Source organism: Tyto alba, unplaced genomic scaffold (assembly GCF_018691265.1).
Source record: "Tyto alba isolate M040663 unplaced genomic scaffold, T.alba_DEE_v4.0 Super-Scaffold_40, whole genome shotgun sequence".
NCBI lineage: Eukaryota > Metazoa > Chordata > Aves > Strigiformes > Tytonidae > Tyto > Tyto alba.
This window is the reverse complement of record NW_024881316.1, coordinates 18,481,268-18,505,198: the sequence shown is the minus strand read 5'-3', so window position 1 is coordinate 18,505,198 and position 23,931 is coordinate 18,481,268. Positions and strand designations below refer to the sequence as shown.

General features: G+C 39.0%; 1 protein-coding gene across 5 annotated transcripts in view; it reads left to right on the top strand.

The window, feature by feature from the left end:
- Positions 1-23,931, top strand: part of FAM135A (family with sequence similarity 135 member A) — a 91,807-nt gene that overhangs the window by 13,309 nt on the left and 54,567 nt on the right. For 3 of the 5 annotated variants that reach the window (XM_042803240.1, XM_042803239.1, XM_042803238.1), the window contains exon 2: positions 5,719-5,839. In XM_042803240.1, the coding sequence (XP_042659174.1) occupies positions 5,719-5,839 (121 nt within the window). Of the gene's footprint in view, positions 1-1,991; positions 2,078-5,718; positions 5,840-23,931 lie in introns of all 5 variants that reach the window. The other 2 variants (XM_033002824.2, XM_033002826.2) reach the window with 2 other exon arrangements.

Genomic DNA, 23,931 nt, shown 5'->3' with positions numbered 1-23,931 from the left:
CTCTCTGCAGGGGATGCAGGGAGAGGTGAAATGATCAAAATAACAGGCTGGTTCTTTGCAGCACCATGCTGAACTAATACATGCAGTGAATTATGCGTTTTCAGTCTCACAGTAATTAAAACAAAAGAGGATGTTAGCTTGGATGAGTTCTGGCTGTATGGGTAGATGGGACATATTTCTAATCACATGCAGAAAAATTGGCAGGTCTTATGCGTAGTCTTGCCAAAGTCTATGAGAACCCAGGGAAAACTAAATGAAAACTACTGGCTAGGTTTACAGTCAGAGACTGTGCACACTCAGAAGGTAGGTATTAGGAATTAGCGTTGCAGGTCAGGTCAAGAACTCTGGTTTTGCCACACTGAGTTTCAGCTGAAGGCTGTGTCCAAGAAACAGCTAAAATTGGAATTGAAGATGGTTCTCAGGTGGGGGGACAGACCTGTGAGTCATCAGCACAGAGATAGATGGTGGCTGAATTTGTGTTGGCAGGTGCTGGATCTCTGAGCATAAAGGAGAAGAGGACGAGGGGAAAAAAAGGTCATGGATGGAGGTGTAGAAAGATCCTACAGCAACTTAGAAGAGAAAAATTATCTGAAGACTGTGATAAATGAGCAGCTAGAAGAAATCTGGAGGAAAATAAATATTGTTTCATTTTCATTTGCAGGATTCTATATTTTTGCTTTTGAGACTTCCACTGAATATAAAAAATCTAAGGCTAAAACAAGTTCAAATAATGAGGATTTTGCATGGATTTTTTTTCCCTTTTTTTAAAAAAAACCTTAGTCCTTTTTAAAAGAGAACTGGTATGACACAGTTTGTATTGTACTGTTGGACAAACGGAATAAACGTCAGTGCCATTCTGATGCAGCCTTATGGCATGAGGATTTTATGAGGGCAAAATTGATAATTTGTGGTATCAAAGATGTAATATCACACATGACATACATAAGAAATTTCTATTTTAAAAAAATCCAGATAATGTGTTTTTTTATGGTCCATTTTCTCTGTTTTCTTTTCTCTGAAGCTAAGGCAAAACCAATTTAGTTTCAGGGGTTGCCTGCACAAGCTGTGATGGATTTTGTGTTTGTATTTCTCTGAAACATACGTACAGAAAGGATGCAAAGTTCCTTTAAGAAGGGATAACTAAGCTTTTTTTTTTTTTTTTTTTGTGTGTATGTCCAAAATCTAAAGGTTGTCAGATAAAAGTGAGACTTTGGTTATTTTTTAGGGTATTTTTAAAAATATCCTCATGGTTTAAGAATACAGGGAAGATGGACTGATTCCTAACAAGCAGTTTTAAAGTAGTGGTTTAGCAGAAGCTTCAAGGAGAGTTTCAGAATATTAGGTGGCATTAGCCTATCTGTAACATTTACTCTAAGAAAATGGGTTCTTGGTCTTAGGGCTCTTCCCTTTGTCTCCTGAGGAGAAGGGACACAAGATTTACCAGGAGAATTCAATCTAACCTACTCTTGTAAGTTGTCTCCTCCCTGGTAGCTATGTAGGACTGTGTGGGGGCATGAGCTGTATTTGATGACTCAGGCCAGAATATCCTCCTACCTCCTCATTGCTGTGTTGCTGCTGGTGAGCTGAGAGTCTCTCTGGAGATCGGGGAGGCTGTGGAGCAGCTGTGGGCGTACCACAGTCCTCTGGGAGCTGGATTTTAGAATTCCTTGGGGAAGACAGGGATAGTTTGGCTGAACATGGCAATGTCAGCTTTGCCAGAGCATGGGCTTCAGGAGAAGTTTTATTTATTTTTACTTTATTTTGGAAAAACGGGTATCAGACTGCTACACTTGCAGAAAGCTGAAAACTGCAGTGCAGAAGCTGAGGGCAGATTGGAGAATGCTGGTAGTCAGTATGTGTATGATTGTTGGAGAAGACATAGTAGGGGCTGTTATTAGGACGCAGGAAAAGAAAGTGAAGAACATGAGTACTGAAAAGTTTTAGAGATATTGGTCTTAGTAAAACTTCTGTTTGTTTGTTTGTTTTTTTAGTTCAAGCAGTATGTTTTTGACAGCAATAGCGAAGAACTGGAAGACTGGTTAATTAACATACTAAAATGGAGTATTTACCAGTGGAGGTAAGACATTCTTTGAATGTACTATGGTTTTGTTTCTTAGCATTGTCTTGCAGTTCTCAATACAAGTAGCTAGATTAATGGCACTGTTACACAAGTATTTCTCTGAGAACAGAACTGGTTTAGGAGGTTCTGTACACCTCTGTCTTTTCATTGCACTTTCAGATGCTCTGATGCAACTGCTGTAAAGTATGACTAAAATGATCAATTTAGGAAAAAACAGGATCAAGATACATTTTTTTCCTTCTGATGGTCTTTTAAAATCTGATATCCTGTGATCCACTTTGTGTTGTGGCCTCAGAATAGGTTAGTTTGGATAACTAAAGAAGTGGTGAGGTAGTGTGGGGACAGCATGGATTGGCCAGGATATGTAGATTTTCCAACCTGATAAATAAATAAACCCCTAGAATTATGAAGGAAAGAAAAGTTTTGGCCCTCGGTATAGCATCGAGTGACCTTGACATTTTAACTATTGGAGATGTTCACTCTTGGTGCTTTAGTATTTTTGAATATCGAAGTGCTGTTTTGATTGTAAGTGTTAAGTAGCTACCAAAAGTCATGAACCCCTCTGCTTGTTCTAACCTGTGTATTAGAGTATTCTTCTCATTATTATCAGATCTTCTGATAATGTTCATATGCTGCATTAGTCTCTTGTTCATCTGTAGAGAGCTCCTACTGAAGGATTCTTCTGCTTCTTACAGGCAGACAGAACAAACGTGCAGTTCAATAGCTTGGTGTCTGAATGCTAATTATATGCTTTAAAATACAGCAATAAACTCAAGTATTAAAAGAAGTTGTGGATATTTAATGTCATTGAAGTTATTGAAGTTTAGCTGTAAATTTTAATAGAATCTATACAAATAAATACTTCTACATGAGCTTTTTCATTGGCTTTTATATGATTAGCATACAAAAATTAAAGACAATGTGCAAGTTTGTGTTATTTCTTTAACATTTAATCACTGCATAACACTTTCTATTATATAGTTCAAAGAACACTGTGTTGTTTTGCACTGATATGAAGGACTTTGACAGAAAAGTGGTGATTTGGTTTATGTCAGCTCAGGGCAATGAATGCTCCCCTTCACCCAGGTCAAGGTGCATGTGGAACAAGCTGATGCTTGGCAAAGGAAAAACAGTTCTCAGAGGTCACCAATAGACTGCAGTCACGGGTATCTGTGGTTGCATGCAGCATTACTTTCTGGATGCACTGTTTTGTGAACTGTGGCTCAATGTTACTGGTTTTGCTGTTGCTACTGGAGTAAGGCATGGGTGCCACTTTTCCAAATACTGCTGGTAATTGAGCAAGGACTGTGTTACTGGATTAAAACACATGGTGCTGTGTCATGCACGCCTCTGTTTGCTGTACCCTGCGTTCCGTCTGTAGGGATTGCCTGGCCAGGCAATTTTTAGCGGGCTGGCTGGGGATGCTAAGTCAGCTTGAGAGAGGAGGGAGGGAATGGCCCCAGCTGGAGCCGTGTTAGACACAACAGAAATACCACAAGCTCACTGGGACAGCCCTTTTGGCAGTAATGCAAGATGTGGCTCTCCTAGCTTTTTTTGTTGAATTAACTCATTCATAAAATGGACCTTCAAACTTGTCTAATTGGACTAATTCTGGATTGTTCTGAGTTTTTCTGCTGGGGACTTGAGGGACTCTGAAGCATTTGGGAGTGACTGCTTGGCCCAACAACTCCTGCAGGAACAGTTTTCCCTTCTCTTAGTGGAGGCAAACTCTTCAGGGATGTAGACACTGCCACTCATTGTGCTGGGGAGTCAGAGGCGCATGATGTCTTCCTTCCTTGAAAATGTTTCATCAAAATGCAAGCTGGATGCCCCATGACATTTGTCTAAGTCCTTTCACTTTTTCCAAGTGCTTTAAAGTGGGCTTTTTTTCTGCTTTCTGAGGTGTTGGACAGTTTCATCGCAGGTTTTATGGTTTTATGCACAGCCCACAAGGTTTGTTGCCCAGTGGCCAAAGGTCACGGTGGCCCTAAGATCTCTGGATCTCTACTCAGTGGCAGGTCAGGTTCCATTTGCAGAAGATACGCTTGCATTTTGATAGATGATGTATGTGTGATAATGCAGTATGGCAACCCCAGAGAATTAGAATTCAAAACTTCTTGATTCTAGCTTTAAAGATCACTGAGGACATCCCCATACGATCCTATAGACAAAGCAGTGGTAGAGGGAATTGTTGCAGTGCCCTGTAGGTGACAGTCCTAACACTGCGTAGCGTAGCAAAGCTTGTGGCATCATTCAGTTAATCTGCTGAAGTCCCTTGACTGAAATTTGAATGATCACAGGATTTTTAGACAAGCTGGGTTAATAGTTCTATAGTTTTGATTTTGCAGTAAGGGCCCTTGATCTGAGTTTTCATATTGTCATAACTCAGCTTCAGAAGCAAAATTCCTCTTACCCTGTCCCCTGTTACTTCAGTAACGTACTGTTTCAGTGTTTTTGTAAAATGCACGCAGAGTCCTTGTGCTGGCTGTTAAACCAAGGTCAGAATTAACTTGTTCGTAGTTAAAGATCTAGACCTGTGCTATGGTGCTTGAAGACTTCTCTAGAGTACAGAAAGGTAAATCTTATCTTGAGTCATATGCCAAGATAATTTAGTTGGTAGGCTAGAGGTAGGCCTTAAAGGTAACTTTGCTTTCAGGTGACTAGTATCTGCTGTGGCATTGACTGCTTTTGCCAGCTACTCTGTTTCAGTCTCAGTAGTACTGCCTGCCACTTTACAATCACCTAAACGTATGTTCAAAATTTTAGAAACAAAAAACCCCATAATCCACTGAAGTTCCAACCAGGCTAGCTTTTTTATATTTACTGCTTCTGCATTAGGTGAAGGATAGTCTGGTTTAGGTTTTTTACTTTGCTTATTTCTCAAACCAGACAGTGCTTGCAGGAACTGGGAAGTTTGAACACAAGTGTTTACAGGAAGTGTAGTCTATTATATTAATCTAGTTGATATGGTTGAAGGATAAACAGCAGAACTCAGGAAAGTCTGTAGGATTTTGAATTAAGTATCAGCAGGCAGTTATAAATTAGCAGCAAGGTTCCAGTCTGTGGCTGCGAAGAAGACAGAACGAACGCTTTACTACTAACAAAGATTGACTAAGAATGGACATGTCGCCCTCCTTAACTCACTGCCTTCCCTCTGGAATCTCTCCCTCTGAAGTCCTACGTGACCTGGTCAAGCACTTTCTCTGCACTGTTTAGCCACACTGTAATTCAGCTGTCCTTGTCCTCGTGTCGGAGTTGAGACACTGCTGCCTGCGTGGTCATTCTGATTCAACAAGGGCTGGAAGCAGATCATGCTCTTTTTCTCCTTGTCGGCAGTATTTTTCCCTCTCCAGCCAAGTACCAGAGCAGAGCTGCAGTACGTAGGTATCAGTAAGTGCCAGGATTGTATTATGCTGATGGTGTGTTGTGATACTTCTCTGATAACATTTGATTCTTTCACAACAAAGATAAAAGTTATTGTGGGCAGGATTTGGTACATCCTGTATTCTTGTTTACTCTGGGGCCTGTGTATTTAAGGAAGCTGTGCAAAACTGTGTATAACGTTGTCCTTTTTAAGGACCAGATAGGCCTTATCCCTAGCTTGTGTTCTAAAAAGTTTGTTTTCTGTTTGTTTTCAGTAACTAAGGTGCTGACAAGTTTTGACTTCTTCATCCTCATAAACATGAGTGAAGTTCAGGCTATGGTAGAATTCTCCGTGGAGCTCCACAAATTCTTCAATGTGGACTTGTTTCAAAGAGGGTAGGTAGTGCATTCTTTCAGACTTTACTGTGGTGGATGGCTGATGTTGGAAAGACCTTAATTGGTACTGTCATATAGCATTGCTTCGTGTATTATTGACTATTTTTATAGTGATTTGAAACATTTTTATTCCTTATTGGAAAGGCAAATACTTTCTATGAAATAAAATTAAATACTCAAATAACTTGGCCTAAAGCTTAAGTTGTAATAAAATATTTTTTGACTAATTAGAGAAGAGGGAAGCTCTGTAGATTTGGAGGGTAGATGATGTTCTTATTCAGGCCCTTACCCTTCTATATCTTAATTTCTGTAATCCCTTTTGTTTGAAATATGGCAGGTATTTCTTTTGAATCTTTCAAAAATGTTGCTGCCCCAATTAACTTATTATCAATTTGGCAGTAGAGAACTTCACCAGCTTCTCTCCTCCTCACACTGTGCTGTGCTTCCATGGTTACAGAAGACTCTATACTGCCTCATTAAACTGTCCTGACCTCCTCTTACTCCACATGGTTTCTGTCAAAGGCTTTTTCACATTCCTTTCATTTGATATTACCTGATTGTCCCCAGATTACTTTCTAAGGTCCTCTTTTCCCATGGCTACATAGGAAATAATCCTTTGTCATTTATTTTTGAGTTATTAAAGGTTATTGGTCATCTAGTGTTGTGGTACATTGTCCTTCTGTCAATCTTCTAACAGAGTACAGTAAAAGTACATGTCAGTGGTGTAGTTCTTACGATGTTTGTTTTAGATAAATCTCGTTGAGGCTGTGTCAGTTTTACAAACGGAACAGTATATATCAGTGTTGATTTATGATAGCTCCTTTTTTCCAAAACATTGTAGAATAACCTTCTTTAGAAACAGTTTAGTAATAAAAAAATGCATTATTGTGTTTAACCTTGTCATAATTCAAGGTGGTTGGGGGAAGTTACTGTTTTTGATAGGGTTGTTTGTTTTCATTTTGTTTTGTTTTTGTTTTGTTTAGACAGAGTGAGTTGATGAAGGTAAAGTAACAGGAAAATTTAATTGCTTTGGGGTGCACATAGTTCCTCTACCTTGTATTAACTGTCTGAGGTGGATATTTTGGGGGAAGATTGATCTTAAAAAAAGGTAAGATTGGGAAGGAGCTCAGGAGAAAGAAACATAAAATACTGTTATAAAACATATCTTGACTAGCTAGCCTCTATCGTTGCCATGTTATTGTTAGTTTTTATCTATATTTTATTAAAGCTAGCTTTTCTCTACTTTTGACCTGAAGCTGGTACTGAAAGAAGTGATTATCCATTATACTTGCTACAATTTGTAGTCAAAGTTTATGCAACAAAATGTCTATGTCCCCTTTTTAGGGAACATTGTAATTTCACTCTTGATTGGAAGAGGAGGATTAAGGAAGGTTTAAGAGGTCAGAGAAAACACTGAGAATATTCTAATTACTTCAACAAAAAAAAAAGCACAGTTTGCTGAACACTAGCCTTTTTAATCTCTGAAATTGGTGGGGGAGGAGAGAGTGCAATATGGCAGCATGTTAACTCTAATAGAGAAGAGCCTGAAGAGAAGGAAGTTTTTCAGTTGTCTTAACCTTGCAATTGAAATGATTCCTCAGAGAGGTAGTTGAGAAGCAAAGCACAGCAGTATAATTATCAGTGCTCTACTTGCCATATTTCTTTTTAGCTTACTCTTTAAAAACCAGTAAATTCACAGGGCAAGTTCAGAGAGGTGGAATGCTGACATAATGAGAAAAGTGACATGAGCAGATACTGCCTCTCTGGTTTCAAGCTGAACCTCTAACTCTGGGCACGCTCCCTTGGAAAGCAATGTCAGGAAGGAGAGGGAGCTTCCAGAATAATGCAAAAGACTGAGTAATGTGACTCTTGCAATAATTTCCGTCAATGTGGGTAAGTTCTAGTATTTTTCTAGGGAACTGTCCTTGTATTTGTTGGAGATAGGATGTAATATTTACATTGCTGGAGGAGCTCTTGGATGATGGCTTGAATCAGCACAAAAAGGAATATTTAGTTTCATTGTTAGTCTCCTATTTTTGAGCTACTACTGTGTTTCGCATGGTTTCTCTCACCAAAAGTGAGGTATAGAATTAATTGTATTCTGGATTTGGGTTTGTGTGCATTCAAGCGTACCCAGCTTAGCATGCCTGTCTCATGGTGTTAGAGGCATAATAACCTTCTGAACTGCGTAAAATAAAATGTCAGCTATTGCAGGTAATCACATCAAGCTGATCAAGCTCCTTAAAACTTAGTAGATTTTTATCCAAACCATTTGGTTGGAGAGTGAGTCCACATTCTCACTCTTTTGATTATTGAACATGTCATAATTTCCAGCCTAAATTTCCTTCTGATCAGTTTTTAGTTGTTTTTCTTAACAGCTTTGTCGTATGCTTTGAATGGAGTCTGAGTGTTCACCCTGATGTATTTTTAGATGTCAGTCTTTTGTCTCTTTTATTAAATATGAACTGAATCAGTTTGGTCATTTGAATTTGTGGCACATTCCCCACCCCCCCCTTTCTGTAGAGTCCCCATATCCCAATATTCAATCATTACTATTTCTTCCTGGTTTTATAACTATTTGAAGAAATCTGCCAGCTATTGCATCCAACTGTAGCATGTTTTCTTGGATCTGTATCTGTAGTGACAATATTGCCAGAAGCACTTAGGAGTGTGTTTAAACTAACAATTAATTTGGTACTTTAGGAATAAATTACTAAGAGCAGTGCTGACGTCCCTTTATCTATGTGGTTCCAGGGTTATTTCAGACTAGATTTAGCCTTGTCCTCTGGACTGGATGTTTTGCATCGTGAGTTTATTTTCAGGTTGTTCATACCAGTAATCGGTTTGGACCTTTTTGTCCCCCCAGGAGTTGAGGTGCCTTTTGTGATGTGTACATCAGAGCATGTGGTTGAGTTTTCTCCAGGAGACATCTAGTTTGTATACACGGAAAACTCTCAGTGAACTGAACCCAGCATACAGCAAACTGAGATCATTGGGGGAAGTGCCTCAAAACCACTCTGCTGATCTAAACCAATCAGTAGTGCAGACTCAGTCAAAGTTTCTAATAGCTATTTCACTCAAGATCAAATTTACCCGAAAGGTTCTGTAATGGACTCATTGTTACAACCATGTTATTCTCTTAACTGACCCTTTAAAGCAGAATCTTTATTTTCTTTACTTTTAGATAACTGTTGTTATTTGAAGCTGAGGAGAAATCACAGAGCAGGCACTTCCTTCTAATACATGAGACTTGTCTGTATGTGTGGCTCCCTGCTTCTCATCTAGTTCAAGAAAGACTATTCCTACGTCTGTGGTGATTCTGGTGGTTAGCTTCTTCTGAAAGTTGTACTGTACTGTAATTCGCAGAAGTATGTAGTATAGTTAAATAGTAGTCAAGTAGTATCCTTATCTAATACAGCTATTTCATTATATTTTATTACAACTCTGTGCTACTTGCTTAAAACCCAGCTTGCTCCAGGTAGCTCTGTTGGTTTATTTTAATCTGTTGTTACATCCAAATAAGGCTTCCCCCATTTTTCCTTTTTGAACTAGTGGGATGTGATGATGGGAATTTTTGCCCAAATAATAATTGATATGTGAGTATTGTGTGACAAAATTAATACAAGAAATGCAGTTCTTTGGGACCTGGGAGAATGATTGTCTGAGATAGTGAGGCTTCAGGCTATTTTGTCATCTTAGCTCATAAAAGCTTCAGTTAGATTTGGGCTCTGCAGTGCTGACCTTTATAAATACAAAGGGAAATATAGCTAGAGTGAGATGTGGACTGCAGAAGTGGAGAATGACTTAAAGTCAAAAACTGGTTGGATGATTGGGCTCAAAGTGGTGATATCAGTGGTGCAAAGTCCAGCTTGCAGCTGATGACTAATGGAATCCCTCGTGGATTGATACTGGGTCCGTAGTTTAGTGTTTTGATTAACAACCTAGACAGGATGCCTTCTCAATAAGTTTTTGAATGACAACGGATTGCGGGGAATGGTTAGATACCCAGGAGAACAGAGCTGTTCTTTTGAGGCATTTAGCCAAACTGGAGAAACAGGCTGTTAGGAATCTCGTCAAGTTAAGGGCAAATGCAAAGTCCTCCACAGATTGAATAACCCCATGTATCAGTGCAGGCAGGGCCAGCTGGCTACAAAGCAGCTTTGCAAAAAAAGCACCTGGGGGTCCTGGTGGGCAACGGGTTAAACATGAGCCAGCGGGGTGTTGTGGTAGAAGGTGGCCAATCCAATATCAAGCCATAGTATGGAGGGTGTAGCAGCAGGCATGGTTTGGAAAAGCAAGGTCTCCATCCTTCCTGTGTTGTGCTACCTGACTCCTACCAGCAGCTCAGCAGTGCTGTCAGGCTGTATTTTTCACTCAGTTTTCAAACCAGAATGCTCATCTTTCCGTACAGATTTTCCTCTTTGAAAAATCTGCAAAATAAACTCTCAATACATTTATATTTTTCGCAAAAAATATCCTCTCATATGCTTGATAACTATTAGAGTTACAGGATTTCACTGTGATAAGAGTTACTGACCAGTCTGGGATTTTGGGACATATATGATCAGTTTAATATTATTTTCTGTGCTGGAGATGGGGTAAAGTATTTTTTTTCTGTCTGGCCAGTATCTTTGGACAGAAGCTGTTTCCTGAAATAATTTTTTGCCAGACTGACAAATACTGTGTCTGTGTCCCTGTGCTTCCCTATTTATATTTCCATTCACATGTTGTCTCTTCTTTCTGTAAGTCCATTAGCATAAGGACTCTTCTCTGTTTGCACAACAGACAGCTAGCCACTTTATTAGGTTTATTACTGAAAGGCCTATTCTGCCTAATTATAATAATCATTAATAAGAATAACCTTTTAATACTTTGTCAACAAGCTTGTTCCAGGGAACTGAAATGAAAATCAGTTTCAGATACAGGGTAGATGACAGTGTTCTCTTGAAACATTTTCATATGTGCTTAGAGCACTGCATGCTTGTGTTTTCCAGTGATGATGTTATCAGCTCTAGATGGACAGCTAGAATATATGATGTCCTTCTAATGCGATTTTGACCTGTCTTTTCCTGATGTTTAAAAGTTTGTGCAGGTAGGAGGTTGAGGGACACCAGTGGCAATTTTAGCACTGTTTGTAACAGAAGTTTGGGATGTTTACTTATAACACTTTCTGCTCTACCTCCTGCCAGTGCCTCCCGATGATTATGAAAGTTATTTACAGTGCTGTTCTTCAGAGACCTTGTTACTGTAAGAGCAAGTTGTCTCTTACTGGTTTTTCTGCTGTGGACTGTGGATGCTTACCTTCTGCATTTACATGAGTGTTTTGTTATGTGTCAGCATCCTGAACTGAGATATGATATATTGAGCATTTCTGAATTCAAACAACTGGTTATTGAAAGTGCCACAGTAGTTTGTAGTGCTCAGTTTAGTTGCAGTGTTCCACCACTGACTGTGTGATGAATCCTCGTGTCTAACTTGGAATAGTTACGCCTTTCCTGTGGGTAGTGAGAGAAGTTTCCTGGTAACCCTCAGCTGTGAGAAGATGAGGTTTTCATTTCTCTGGAGCTGTGTATTGCTTTTTCACCTGTGAAATGGCAAATCTAATGAGCTAAAGAAACTTAGATGATGGTTTGTAGTTTAGCATAGCTTACACATTGCTGCAATATCTGCTTTGAAAACAGTTTTTGTCTACATTTTCCCTATCCCCGTGCATTCTCATAATCCCAATGTTAAATTCTTACTTTGTCATTAATCATTTGTTATTTTGGCATTGCAAGCACACACAACTGGACACAGCTAGATTTAGACAATTTTCGATACTAATGTCTCTGTGTGTGCTTTGTCTGTTTTTTTTGGTAGCAGTTTTATTTGTGACATAGAATATCTGCTGTTTCATTGTGGGTTTCAGAAACAGAACTTGCTAATGGTTATTGCAGCTATGTGTAAATCTGTTAAGTAGACTATGAATGGTGCAAATAAAAGAAAGTATTAACAGGAGCTCTTTATTATAGTTGCAGGTTTACATTTGTGCTCAGTGTGTCTAATTATCTGTTATTCGACTTTGGTTTGGGTTAAAAGATTCTTGCAAAAGCACATCAAGAGTTTACATTAGTAATGTAAGTCTACCACACTTTTTAAAGAGTTTTTGCTTTATAAATACTGGTTAACAGATGGAAGAATAATATTTAATACCTAGTAGATCCTAACATAAAACACATTTCTGGAGCTGTATCATATCTGAAATTAGGTTATTGGTAAGATTTCAGTAGCACTAAGTATCTTGTGAACCTAAGTCCCATTGAAAGTCAAAGGAATTTAAGCTTCAGAGACTACTGGAAATTTAGTCTTATGGTATTCTTCTGTTCTATAGATTTATCTTTTTTCCATGTGCAGATACTGATGTGTCTGAGCAGCAGTGACATTTTATGCTCTGTGTGTGGTTGTGTAACGTATCATAACAGAAAGTGCATTGAATCAGAGTACAAATGTTAATGAATCTTACTATGATTACACATTAATTTAATTTAAAATAATGCAATATGTGAATAAATTTTATTTTTGTTCTGCATCCAGTGAGTTGTCTACATTAGTTTTATAATTTATTAACAGGAAATTAAAATTTGAAAAGTACGCTTTTAGTAGGACCCCTTTTCTTTCTCCTGGCTACATTAGGAATGAAAAGGCTTTTTCCTTAAATAAAGAAGTAGCCTCTGCTAATATTTTGTGGTGTTAGTATAGGATCAAATAACAAACTCTTTATGAACAGGGATCATTCAGGCTCATCTGTTTGGTTTTCTTTTTAATTCATACAGCCCAGACATACTTTTACTTTCAAACTACATTTCTGTATGACGTAGCTTTCTGGCAATAAGTGTTGTGAATTTTTTCCTGACAGGTAGCTTATCTTCTGAAGTATTGTACCATGTTCTTAATGTAATATGATCTTTATAAAGGGAGAAGAAAGCTGTCAAATTTGTCTGACAGTTGCAAGATGAGCTCTGTTCTTCAGCTTATGGTTTTATAGTAATACAAATAGCAGTAACACAGGTTTAAGATTTGGAAGGCTAGGCTGTAAATTCAAGGGAATAGTCTATCTAGGAAAAATAATGCCAATACTTTCCTTTTGGTTTTATTTTTTAAAAGCTGATCAGTTTCTGATTCTAGTTCAAAAGTGGATGCATACACAGAGATCCTGCTTGCTCTGAGGCGAGAATAGGGAAGACTGGGACTCAACAATGGAAAAGTCATATTTTAAGTTGGTATTGCTTCAGAAGTTAAAAGCTCGTATCATCAAAGATCCCATTAGCCCTTCTGATGCCGGATGTATGAGAGACCAACGGCATAGTCAGGTCACAGAGAGCAATAACAATTTGAAGTACCTTTGAGTTAGCTGAGAAATTAAGACTTTTGAAGTATACTCTTCCTTAGCTATGTGAGTGGAACTGAAGACATGGGGAGGTTATACTTGTCTTCAGATACCTGTATTAGGAGATTTCTAGCCACAAAAGGAAGCTTATCTAGGGGTCACCTAGAGCCATTGGTAAATTGGGCTTCTGCACTGAAGCCTAGAGAATCCACCTCCCTCCCCATGTTCATTCCTAAAAGAGTAGCCTCCAACTTAAGAAACTAGATCAGATACTGAAGTTACCTGTTTTAGGTACGTATTCTTATGTGTAAAGATGATGGTGCAAGTGCTTATTTCTTCAATCATATAGCTAACCATTAATAATTCTAATTGTCCTGGAGGTATGTTTTATAAAAACATAAGTGTGTTGAGTTTTTTCCCGGCATCCCCCCCATATTGGTTCAAAAAAATAACCTTAAATTTTGTCAAATGTTGATGGGTACTCATTGCATATTCTCGACTGCTCAGATATTGGGTACAAACCTTGAAATCACCTGAATTTTGTTCAGATTTTAGCTCTTAGACCAACATAGTTCTTTTGGAAATTTTAAACATTATAACTTTTATAATTGAAATTGTTATTTTGCAGTTGAAAATACTTTGTCAACTTGGTATTAAAGCTATCTAATGGCATCCTATACTCTCCAGGCATTGGATTTGTCAGAATTCTGTTTTTTAAGAACAAAAACATTAAGAGCTCAGATGCATACTTATGCCATATTAACGTCTTGCTGGATCCTGGCAGCACTGTGATAAGTGCAGCTATTTTGTGTGACAGCAACATTATATGTAATTGTGATATGGCTTATGTAATTTGTCTTCCTCTGAGGACTATATTTGGGCAGGTCTGTGTAATTCCTTCTTTCTTTATGCAGTCGAAGAAAGATGTATCTTGTGTATGTAGGTACCATTTCATCTTGCAAAGTCAAGATTGTGTGTCAGCATGCCTGGCTATGAAGGCTTTCAGCAGAAACATGATCAGTGAGTTTAGTGAGGGAGTAAATGACAGTGTAAGACAGTATTGAGTATATAAGAATTTTCTCTGGTGAAGGCCCGTTTCTTTAATGTGTAGGACAATATAGCTAGCTTCTGTGTGTAGTATGACAGTAGAATGGGAGTAGGTGTTAATTGAAGACATCAGAATAATGGTTTCTTGAGTATATAACTTCTCTTTCTAAATCTGAGTTTTACTGAGTTCAGTATTCTGGAATGGCATATGACAGCAGTAGCAGTTTTAACTTTGCATCAAATACATGTTTAGTCATTGAAATTGCTCATTTTGAGACTCTCTCACAGGTTAGCACTCTATTGTGCAGAAACATGTAGCTTTTACATAGGCTTACAGTTCAGACCTTGCCCCCGTGTGGTGGTAGCAAAAACCAGAGAAAAATCCATCATTCTTAATTGTTGTGCCCTATTTATGTGTGCTTGATTAATACACTTAATAGTTACAGCAGAGAGGTGATTATGTTAGTTCTTTAAGTTAGTTTGCCATCCATAGCTATCTGAAGGAAGGGAGAGAAAAAGATGCTCGTTCTGTGTTCCACAGTCTTGACTGTCTTGTGATACAACAGAAGTTCCTGGCATGGTGTCTTTTTGTGTCTCTTCTGCTGCACGTACATCTAATCATTTATTTCATTATAGAGTTTTAAAATTGCTTTAAAAATGTGTATTTCTCCAAAAAGATGATGAATAACATACACTAAGTGATCAAGACCTCTGCTGCTACTCATTGTGTATTTTCATGTGTTTTTAATGCAAGAAGTAACTTCCAGGCTATCTGAAGTGATCAGACTGGGGGGGGGGGGGGGGGTGGGGGGCAGGGCGTGAAGGTGTATTTTTCACCTGTGCCAGTTTCTTTCATATGGATGGTTGTGTAACTGCCTGAGCACTGGTTTTGATGGAGGCAGAGCGTGAGAAAGTGCACCCAGCATGGCTCACTGTTAGCACCATGAGCCTGAATCTGTTGTGAAACAGCATTCTCATCTATGGATTTGTAGTTGGCTTGAGCCAGTATGACTGCTTGTATCTACCAAAAGGTGTGATATGCATGGTCTTCACCTGTTCTGTTTGCTATTGCAGTCATGCAGTCCTGTGGTCAATAAGACAGGCTTGCTTTTGGCTGCAGTGTAATCAGAGAGCAGGTTAAGCTGGCAGGAACACTGGGCTGAGGGTGTAGATGTTACAGGTAGGGAGATCTGTTGGATAGCAGATGCCTGAATAGGGTGGTCCTGCTTCTAGTCCTTCCTGTGTGCCTGCAGTAATGCCCTTCTACATTATGGGTGGTCGGGTCAAAATGATAAGCTGGCAGAAAAGTAAAAAAACACAGAATATGATCCTGATTTTGCCAGTTTATCTCTGTGGCCCACATCAGGATCAGATATCCTGTCATTGCCAGTGCAGAAGGAGTATAAAATACGTGGGAGGAATGGAATCTCTACTTCTGTCACCAACTAGCTTTCGGGTTGTTTTAACTGTAATGCTGGACCACATCCTGAGAGAAATGTCTGTAAAAGTTCCAACCTCTGTGTTAGGAAGACATTTCTTGAACAGGAGAGGCTGTTATGTCAGTATGATCTGCTGAGTGAGAGGAGCCCAGAGATTAGTATGTTTTGAAACAAAACCTCTGTTTGAACTTCTGCATTCATCTCAGTTGGCATCCCTGCCCGTAGGATACAGAGTTATGACAGACATGAAGGTATTTCAATTCTAATTTCCCTAAGCCCTCATGTAGAGATACAGAACTTGCCTGGCAATGACAGTTTGCTGAGTTTCTGCCTTCCTTGCTGCTGGCTGCTTCGTGCCACCGCAGTGCTCTGCCCTATCGGTTCTGCTGGCTGAGCTGCTGTAGCATCCTGCTGTAAATCGAGCTGCTGAATCGGTCCAATTTGCAGAATTGCTCTGCAAATAGTGCATTGGTGTAACTGAGGAAGGTGGCAATGTATTCCAGCAGCGAGGCAAGACTGAATGCCTGGGAGGACAAGGGAGAGGAAAAGGGGGAAATGGAACTCCTTAAACTTGATTTCTTGCAAAGATCTTTATGTTGCAAAAGTATAGTCTAATTTTCAAGACATTATTCCTGGTATTTCCTTATTATGAGGAGGGACAGGATTTCTCAGAGAGCAGCTTGCATGAGTGACAAAGAGGAGGGACTTGGACAACTGCAGAAGACTAAGGGACTCAGCCCTGATACTTGCTGGGGAAAGGGCCCTAATCACCCCCAGAATGGCAAGTCTCTTTCTGTAGGTTAGCTCTGAAAGGAGGAAGGAGGAGATGATAGAAAGGCGGATTTGCGGACATCCAGAGCACCAGAGATGCCCAGCTTCCAACTTCCCAAGGAAAACTTGGATTCTTCTTCAGTGGGATTTGCAGATCCCAGTTTACAGGGAGCAGTGGCGGGAGGTGAGCCTCACAAAGGGAACACAAGGATTCAGATACCCATGCACATGGAAAGATTGAGGCTCCTCAGTGTATGTATACAGTAAATCATAGTATCACCTTGATAATAATATCTGCACTTCAATCCTATTTCTATAGTTAGCGCTTCTTCTACAGACTTCTTCCCTTTTCTCCATCATACTGTTCTGTCCTTCTCAAATTTCATCTGGTAGTATTTTTTCATGCCTTGCCTTCAGCAATATGTTTCCCACTTTTCCTAAATACATTCCTACATGCAATTTATTTCAAACTGTTTTGGATATTTTCTGAAGTTTTCTGCAATGCTTATTACAATTTTCTCAAAACAAGAGCCTTTGACAAAATGTAGACTTGAGAAAAATATTTTTGTTTTGTTTTGTTTGCTTGTGTAATTTTTTAGACTTGTTGAACAGTGGGCATTGCCCATCTTCAGGATACCTAGCTTGTGGAACCTGGCAGGAGAAAAATGGGTTTGGATACTTAGTCTGTTTGTGCCCATACAATTTGTTTACTTTATTTAAACTGGCATCAGAAGGTTAACTCTTGGGAGTTTGGATTTTTAACTTTGTTCTTCTAAGGGTGTATTTGCTGATATGTACTGGATTGGATAAGTGTTAGGAGACCAAAGATATTTTTGCCATAGGAGGTGGCTCTACCATGGCAAAAATAAGAAGTTTATTTAAGAATGGCAATTTTTCCCTTTTCATGAAAGGGGTAAGAAGTGGAGTGTTTGGTAGTCTCTTGCTTTCAAGTCTTGAATGCTTACCTTACTCTTTGACATTTGTGAGCTTTTAGGATCATCTTAATAAGAATGTGAATTTTGGAATTTAGAGAAACGGCTCTTGACTTCCACTGTTAAATTTTCATAGCTTGCTTGTAAAGTTGTTCTGGTAATATTTTTTGAGATTATTCCTTGAGAATACGTTAATAGTGAATGCTTAAGTACAGTACGCAGTGTGCAGATCTGCTTCGCTCAATCTTTTAAGAGTTGAAACTCTTGAAGTTGAGGAAAAAAATAATTTACAGGAAGTGGCAGTGCAATTTCACATTATTTCTGAGTGTAGAGTCCCACCAGTAGCTCAATTTGACCTAAGACCATGCCATGTCCCTGAAGGGAATGGTCCCACTTTCTCCACTGGCTGTGCCATCCAGCCTTCTGTAATAGCCCCTACTGGATTCTTTTTTTCCCTTTGCATGTGGATGAGCATGTTGATCTGGTTTACCATACAGTTGCTAGAACATCAAAACTTGTTTGAGGAGGGGCAAAAACCTGTAAAAGGGGTTTTGGACTGCAATTGCTCTTACTGGTGGCAACACTGTCTTAAGCTGATTTAAATGAATCATGAAACTGCGCCTTGCTTGAAGGAAAAAAAGATAGATGCTTCTGATTCTGAAAGACTATTTTTCTTTCTTAGTGTCCCGATAACATCTCAGAGCCATATGTTATATTTGAAACTACAGTGATTCAATTTAAAAAATTGAACTAGAGGAGCTAATGTGACTTCCTTGAATGACGTAGCTTTCTACAGGGGAAAATGAAGATGTTGGTAAGGGATAAGAGTGATGACCTTTATTTGATGTATCTTACATAGGACACAGCAGTTCACATGGGCTTTTTTTAAATCATGTTTTTTTGCAACAGCTTTCTTTGTGGTACCTGAATTTCCATCTCTGGTTAAAAGTATGGTGTATTTGCTGTTAAAAGAGAGATTGCTTTTCATTAAAATAAGCTGCAAAGTGAATTGTAAGGCTTGTACACTTCAGTACTGACAGATGAGAGGAACAGAATTGCACAGCTGCAAAACTTAAAAAATTTGAAAGACCAGTAAACGCCAGAAACTGATTTGTCAGACTTGGCTTGTGGTCTCCCATCTGTTGTGTTTGCTAAACTTTGCTTTCAAAATTAACATGTTATGATGTGTCTGAGTAAAAACTGCTGCCTATTTGCAAGGGGTGGAACTTTCAAAAATTGTGACTCTGGTTACCAGGAAAACCCAATGTCCACTACCTTTGCTCTCAGAAAACTGAAACGTTCAAGCCACTTATTGTTTTAACACTTGTCATATGTCATTTGTGAAGCTAGTATGCTGAATCAAAAAGTCAAATGCTAAATACTTTTGAGCTAAATAAATAGAGTTAAAAGGTTGTTGTATAAGAGAAAATTGGAAAACACTAACCCTGAAGATGAGCTTCACAGAGCTGTTCCAATTTAAAGATGCAAGGTAATGTAGTATGATTTCTTTCTTGTGCCCTTCAGGAATAACAGGAAATAAGAGGAACTGAAATTATAAACATAGACTAATATAAGTTAAGGTATCTTTGATTAAATAAAAGCTAATCTAGTGTTGTATGTTTATATAGCAATTTTAAAAAGCAATACTTATTTGAGAGTATTCCCCTTTCAGGTTTTCAAATAAATGTTCATAACCACTGTAGGAATTCTGCCTGAGTGTGTCTGTGGTAAGAACATGGAGAAAAGGCTTTTGTAATAATAAGCCAAAATCCCCAGCTGCATCTACTTTTCCCCTCTCTCCTGTCGTATGTACTTAATCCTGTTTCATAACACGCTGCTGTGACTTATTTGAGGTATTAGTCTCCCAAATAATTCTCAACAAACTCTTGGTCTAATAACTGTTTTGTTTATATATATATCTTTAATTGTCAGAAGTAATGTGTGCTATAGACATGTGAGGTACTTTTTTCAAGTAATTAACTTTCAAGGAAACTTGCTTTCAAATAAAAGGGAATCTTTTATCTATTTCCTGTAAGCCTGCCCTTTGTTTTATTTATTCTTATAAAAATATGTTAGCTAGTTGGGAAATAGCTGGATTTTTCATAGAAGGGATTGATAAAAGAAATTAAACAAAGTCTTTTGGGCATGATAATTTTCCTGCTGCTCAGGTATCCGAATTAGAGTTTGTTAAATGAGATGAACCTCACAATTATACCAGAGTGTATGTCTGTACTAGAAGGACTTACTACAAAGGGATTGAAGATAAGATTTTTTTTTTTTTTTTTCTTGGTTTGTGTCCTATACCTGTATTAAATAATTCCCTGTCTAGATACACCCTGTAGCTAGTTTGGTGGCCATTTGGTAGTTTGTGGGCCCTAGCTGGGTTTGGCAGGATTAAATTTTTATAGATGACTCTGCCATTTCTCCTGGTGAGGAAAATTAAGGAACAAGTCTAACCAATTCTTTTCTCTTTTTATATTTGTCAATTCAAGAAAGAGCTTTTAATTGCTTGTGGTTTATTATGTGTCTTTTTATATTCTCTTATTTCTGTTTCCTTACACCTTATTTTACTCCCTTTCTGATTTTCCTCTTTGCCTCATATTTATGTGTCTTTTCCTAGATTGCCTTTTTGCAGAATACTCACAAGGTTACCAAAAAATTCTGATGAATTTGGGGTAATGTTGGCTTTAAACATCAGAAACATACTCAGATTGCCTTTAAAAGTGCATATATGCTGGCATTGATCCGTACAGGCTTGTGACTGGTTGTGTGAAATGCTAAATATCTTTACTGCTTTTAAGATGGATTTTTATAAATTCATTAAATAATTAGTAATGTAGGCTCTCTGCCGTAGCAAGGGGCCTAGCTTGTAGGACCAGAGGGATATTGAACAGAAATACAAGAATGTTCTCTCTGATTACTGGATTCTTTCAATATTTTGCTGACTCAGGGTCTCACTGCAGCAGGAGTTTCTCTTCGTGCAGGTTTGCTCCTGTGGGAAGAGGTGAGATCTGCAGGAGACAGAGCTCTGCCAGGGTCAGTCTGACGCAGCCAGTACAACGGCATCGCTGCCTCCAGAGCTGCCTTTTCCTCAAGAGACTCGCTCCTCTGTCCCCTTTTCTCACAGTTCATCATTTCAGGGCCACGTTCCGTATTTACAGAGCAGTGCTGCACCCCCCGCTCCGTTTCCCCCTGCGCTAAATGAAGCGTGCTTGCCTGGGCCACTGCTCACCTTGGAAGAAGGAGAGAAGTCTTAGTGGTGGTCTGCAGTGGAGGGCGTGTTTTCAGTGGGGCCTTGCATTCAGTAGATCCTAAGAGCTCTCCTGAGGTTTTTGCGTATGCAGGGTCACAGCTGTTCCTTCGTTTGGTGAACTGATAAATTTAGAGGCTGCCCTGCAGGTGACCCAATGTGCATGTGAATTTTGCAGTCCATGATGTTAAAGGCTTGCTCTCGTCGATGTGACTGAGCACATTTAAGTGGGCATTGACTGCACTGGGATTCAGGGAAGAGGAGGGGTCGAACTCTGCAGTGCACATTTCTGCCTTTCCTCTCCCTGGCAAGAGGAACTGCAAAACAGTTTCACTTTAGTGATGAATTGGATTAAGAAGCTTTTTCAGGATGTACGTTTCCCTTGGAATGTACTTGAGCTGGCAAAGTAAGTGTTTTTTCAAGTAAATGCTCATGCAGCTATCTCTGTAAAAGCACATATGCTTTTTTAATGCATGAGATTTATTTTTTTTAAAGTAATGGTTATTCTTTATGACTGCATTTGCACACATTACTGCCTGCGGTTCCATGTGAGAGCATTCAAGTAACCATTATTTCCTACATTTCCTTTTTTGTTGGTAGCAAGATACATTCCAGTTATTGATAAACCTACTTCTTGCTCAGATTATAAATTATGTTTCTCAGCAAATGTGATGAAAAAATTTACTTATGTCCATCTAAATTATGATCCCAGTGAAAAAAAAAAAAAGAAACCGGTCAGTTTTCCTATGTGGGAGAGCATTTTCTGGCACATATCAGATTTTGAATCTTTGAGATTTTAATGCAGCTCGGTGGGTAAGATTTAATCCTTCCTACAGGATGGACAGTAGAAGTCTCTTCTGCCAACAGAAGAGCAGTAATTCTAACTAGCTTTATCAGAAGACCTTTCCTACAAGGTCTGTAGTAAGGACAGTAAGCTCCAGATACCCTTGAACCTTTTAATAGCATGATTATGGATTTGCATGATTACACTGAGGATCAAATGAGATAAATTGACATCAGCAAGTACATACATTTATTTACTGAAGAAAGACTGCATAGACCAGAGTTGGCAGAAGAATCCTGAATATTTATCAGCTCTCCACTGGTGACTTTGGCTTTGCTGTCTTAGTACCATCTCAAATATTTAGGCTATCTTGCACATTGTGAAGCAAATTCAAAGGTACCTCTTGGGGGATGGATGTGGAACTGTTACAGGAGAAAGCTTTTAACCACTGCCACCAGAGCAAGAGATCTGGTGTTTAGCCTCAACCTCATGTATGTAGCCAAGATAAGTAAAGGTAAATGCCGGAAACACTGAGAGGAGAGGTTAGCAAATTTTCAGAGGTAGTGTTGTAGATTGTCTTTTTTTTCCTCAAGTTTTTGACACATGAAATTTAGTAGGAACTGGAAGATGCTGCCTTTCAGAGAAGTCAGCAAATCAGCTGTTGAGAAGTATCTTGCCCTGTGTACATGCAGCAATGTCTTCCTGAGTTTAGATTCAGGAAAGTCAGGAGCTGGAATGTGCTCTGTTTGTAGATGTATCTGCAACTTGGTTTGTGTACCAGCTCCCAAACATATACACTGCTTGTGGTGTTACCTTTCAGTCATGTTGTAAATTGCTGAACCCTATTTGATAAGTTTCCTTTAAGCTCTGGGATCTTAGACTGATTCAGGGTGGAGGGGACAGTAGCATGTCATATAGTCCACCCTCATGCTGCAAGCAGGGTTAGCACTCCATCCAAACCATGTTGCTTGGAGCTGTGACCCCCTCAGGTCTTGAAAACTTCCATGGGTGGAGATTCCACAGCTTATCTGGACAACCTGTTCCAATGCTTAAGTATCCTTAAGACTGGTTCAAATCTCAGTTTACTCAGTCTCCCTTTGGAGACTGTCCTTCAAATCACTATCACATCAGCAACATGAAGGTCAAGCAGTTGCAACCTGCTTATTGTCTTGACAAAATGGTGCTAAAGATTCACTCAAAATCTTTTCTTCGTGTGGTGTCAGACCTTCATTCAACTGTCAGTCTGCTGTTCATCCCAAATCTGTTCCCTGCACTGCCCCTACTGCAGGGACTCCCATTAAGACTCTACTTCATTAGCTGCTGTTGTAGCTTAGGCTTTTAAAATGCCAAACCATAGTTGTATCATCAAAGATGATCCAAATGAATTTTGATGAATTATCAGGTGGTGATTCTAAACATGATGGCATAATTTATCAGGGTAATTTATCAACTACTGCATATCAGGCTCTTGCTTCTGGTCCATGTTTTAGTGCATTTTTCATCATACTGTAGATTACAGGTCCTGGTGGTATTTCTGTTGTTTGTTTTTTGTTTAGTGAAATACTCAGCTATCCTGCTTCAGCTAATGGAGCAAAAGGTCCTTACACTGATGGATGCTGCTGATTTCACACATGATTAATGTGTGTTCTTACAGTATACCAACTTTCTGAATACCATTGATTCTTTTATTCAAAACAGGGAGAGTAGCTTTCAAGCGTCTCTGTCAAAATATTTCTGACTTCGTTATCTGAAAATTTCAACCCTTAATCTGAAAATGGTGTTTTCCTCATTTAATGCAGTCAAAACAGAGATTAAGGAACAGGTTTCATAGCACAGTTTTTTTCAGATAGTCTTCAAAATTCACAAAAAGGTCATTACTAGTCTAAGCTTTAAGAACCCCAGCACTTTTCTGGTACCTTGACACTAATTGCAAAGCTTGATCTTTTTCTTTTTTTTTTGTAAATATTTCTGCTCTGGAAAACAGTTTTACATAAATCTTGAAATTAACATAACGCCCCTGTCTGTATTATCAGTAAGGCATTTTTCCAGGTTGCTGTCAGAGTCAGGACTTGAGAAAGAGACAAACTGGTGCAGGGTCAGTTTGAGTATTCCTCTGCCATGTTCCTGGGACTTACAGGTGCGTGCCAGAGAAGATGGGCTGTACCAAGGTTGGGCATGTGAATCTTACTTGACTTTGCTTTAACACAGGCTGTGCCACTGAAACATTTGTACCATGTTTTCCATTCCTATGGGCTGCAGGAAGGCATTGTTGTACCCTCTGAAAAATTGTAGTACAAAGCCTGTAACTGCCTGGTGGGGTCTGCATGTGCCACCTCTTGGAAGATGCTGGACTGGGGTTTGAAAGTGTTGGTAGACCCAAGCTACTTCATCTTCTTGGGCACATTTGCTGTATCATCAGTGGCGTGTTCTGTAGCACTATTATTGTCTTGGATTTTCCACTACCTAGGATAATTTAATTCTCTTGTTACATAAGGTAACAGAG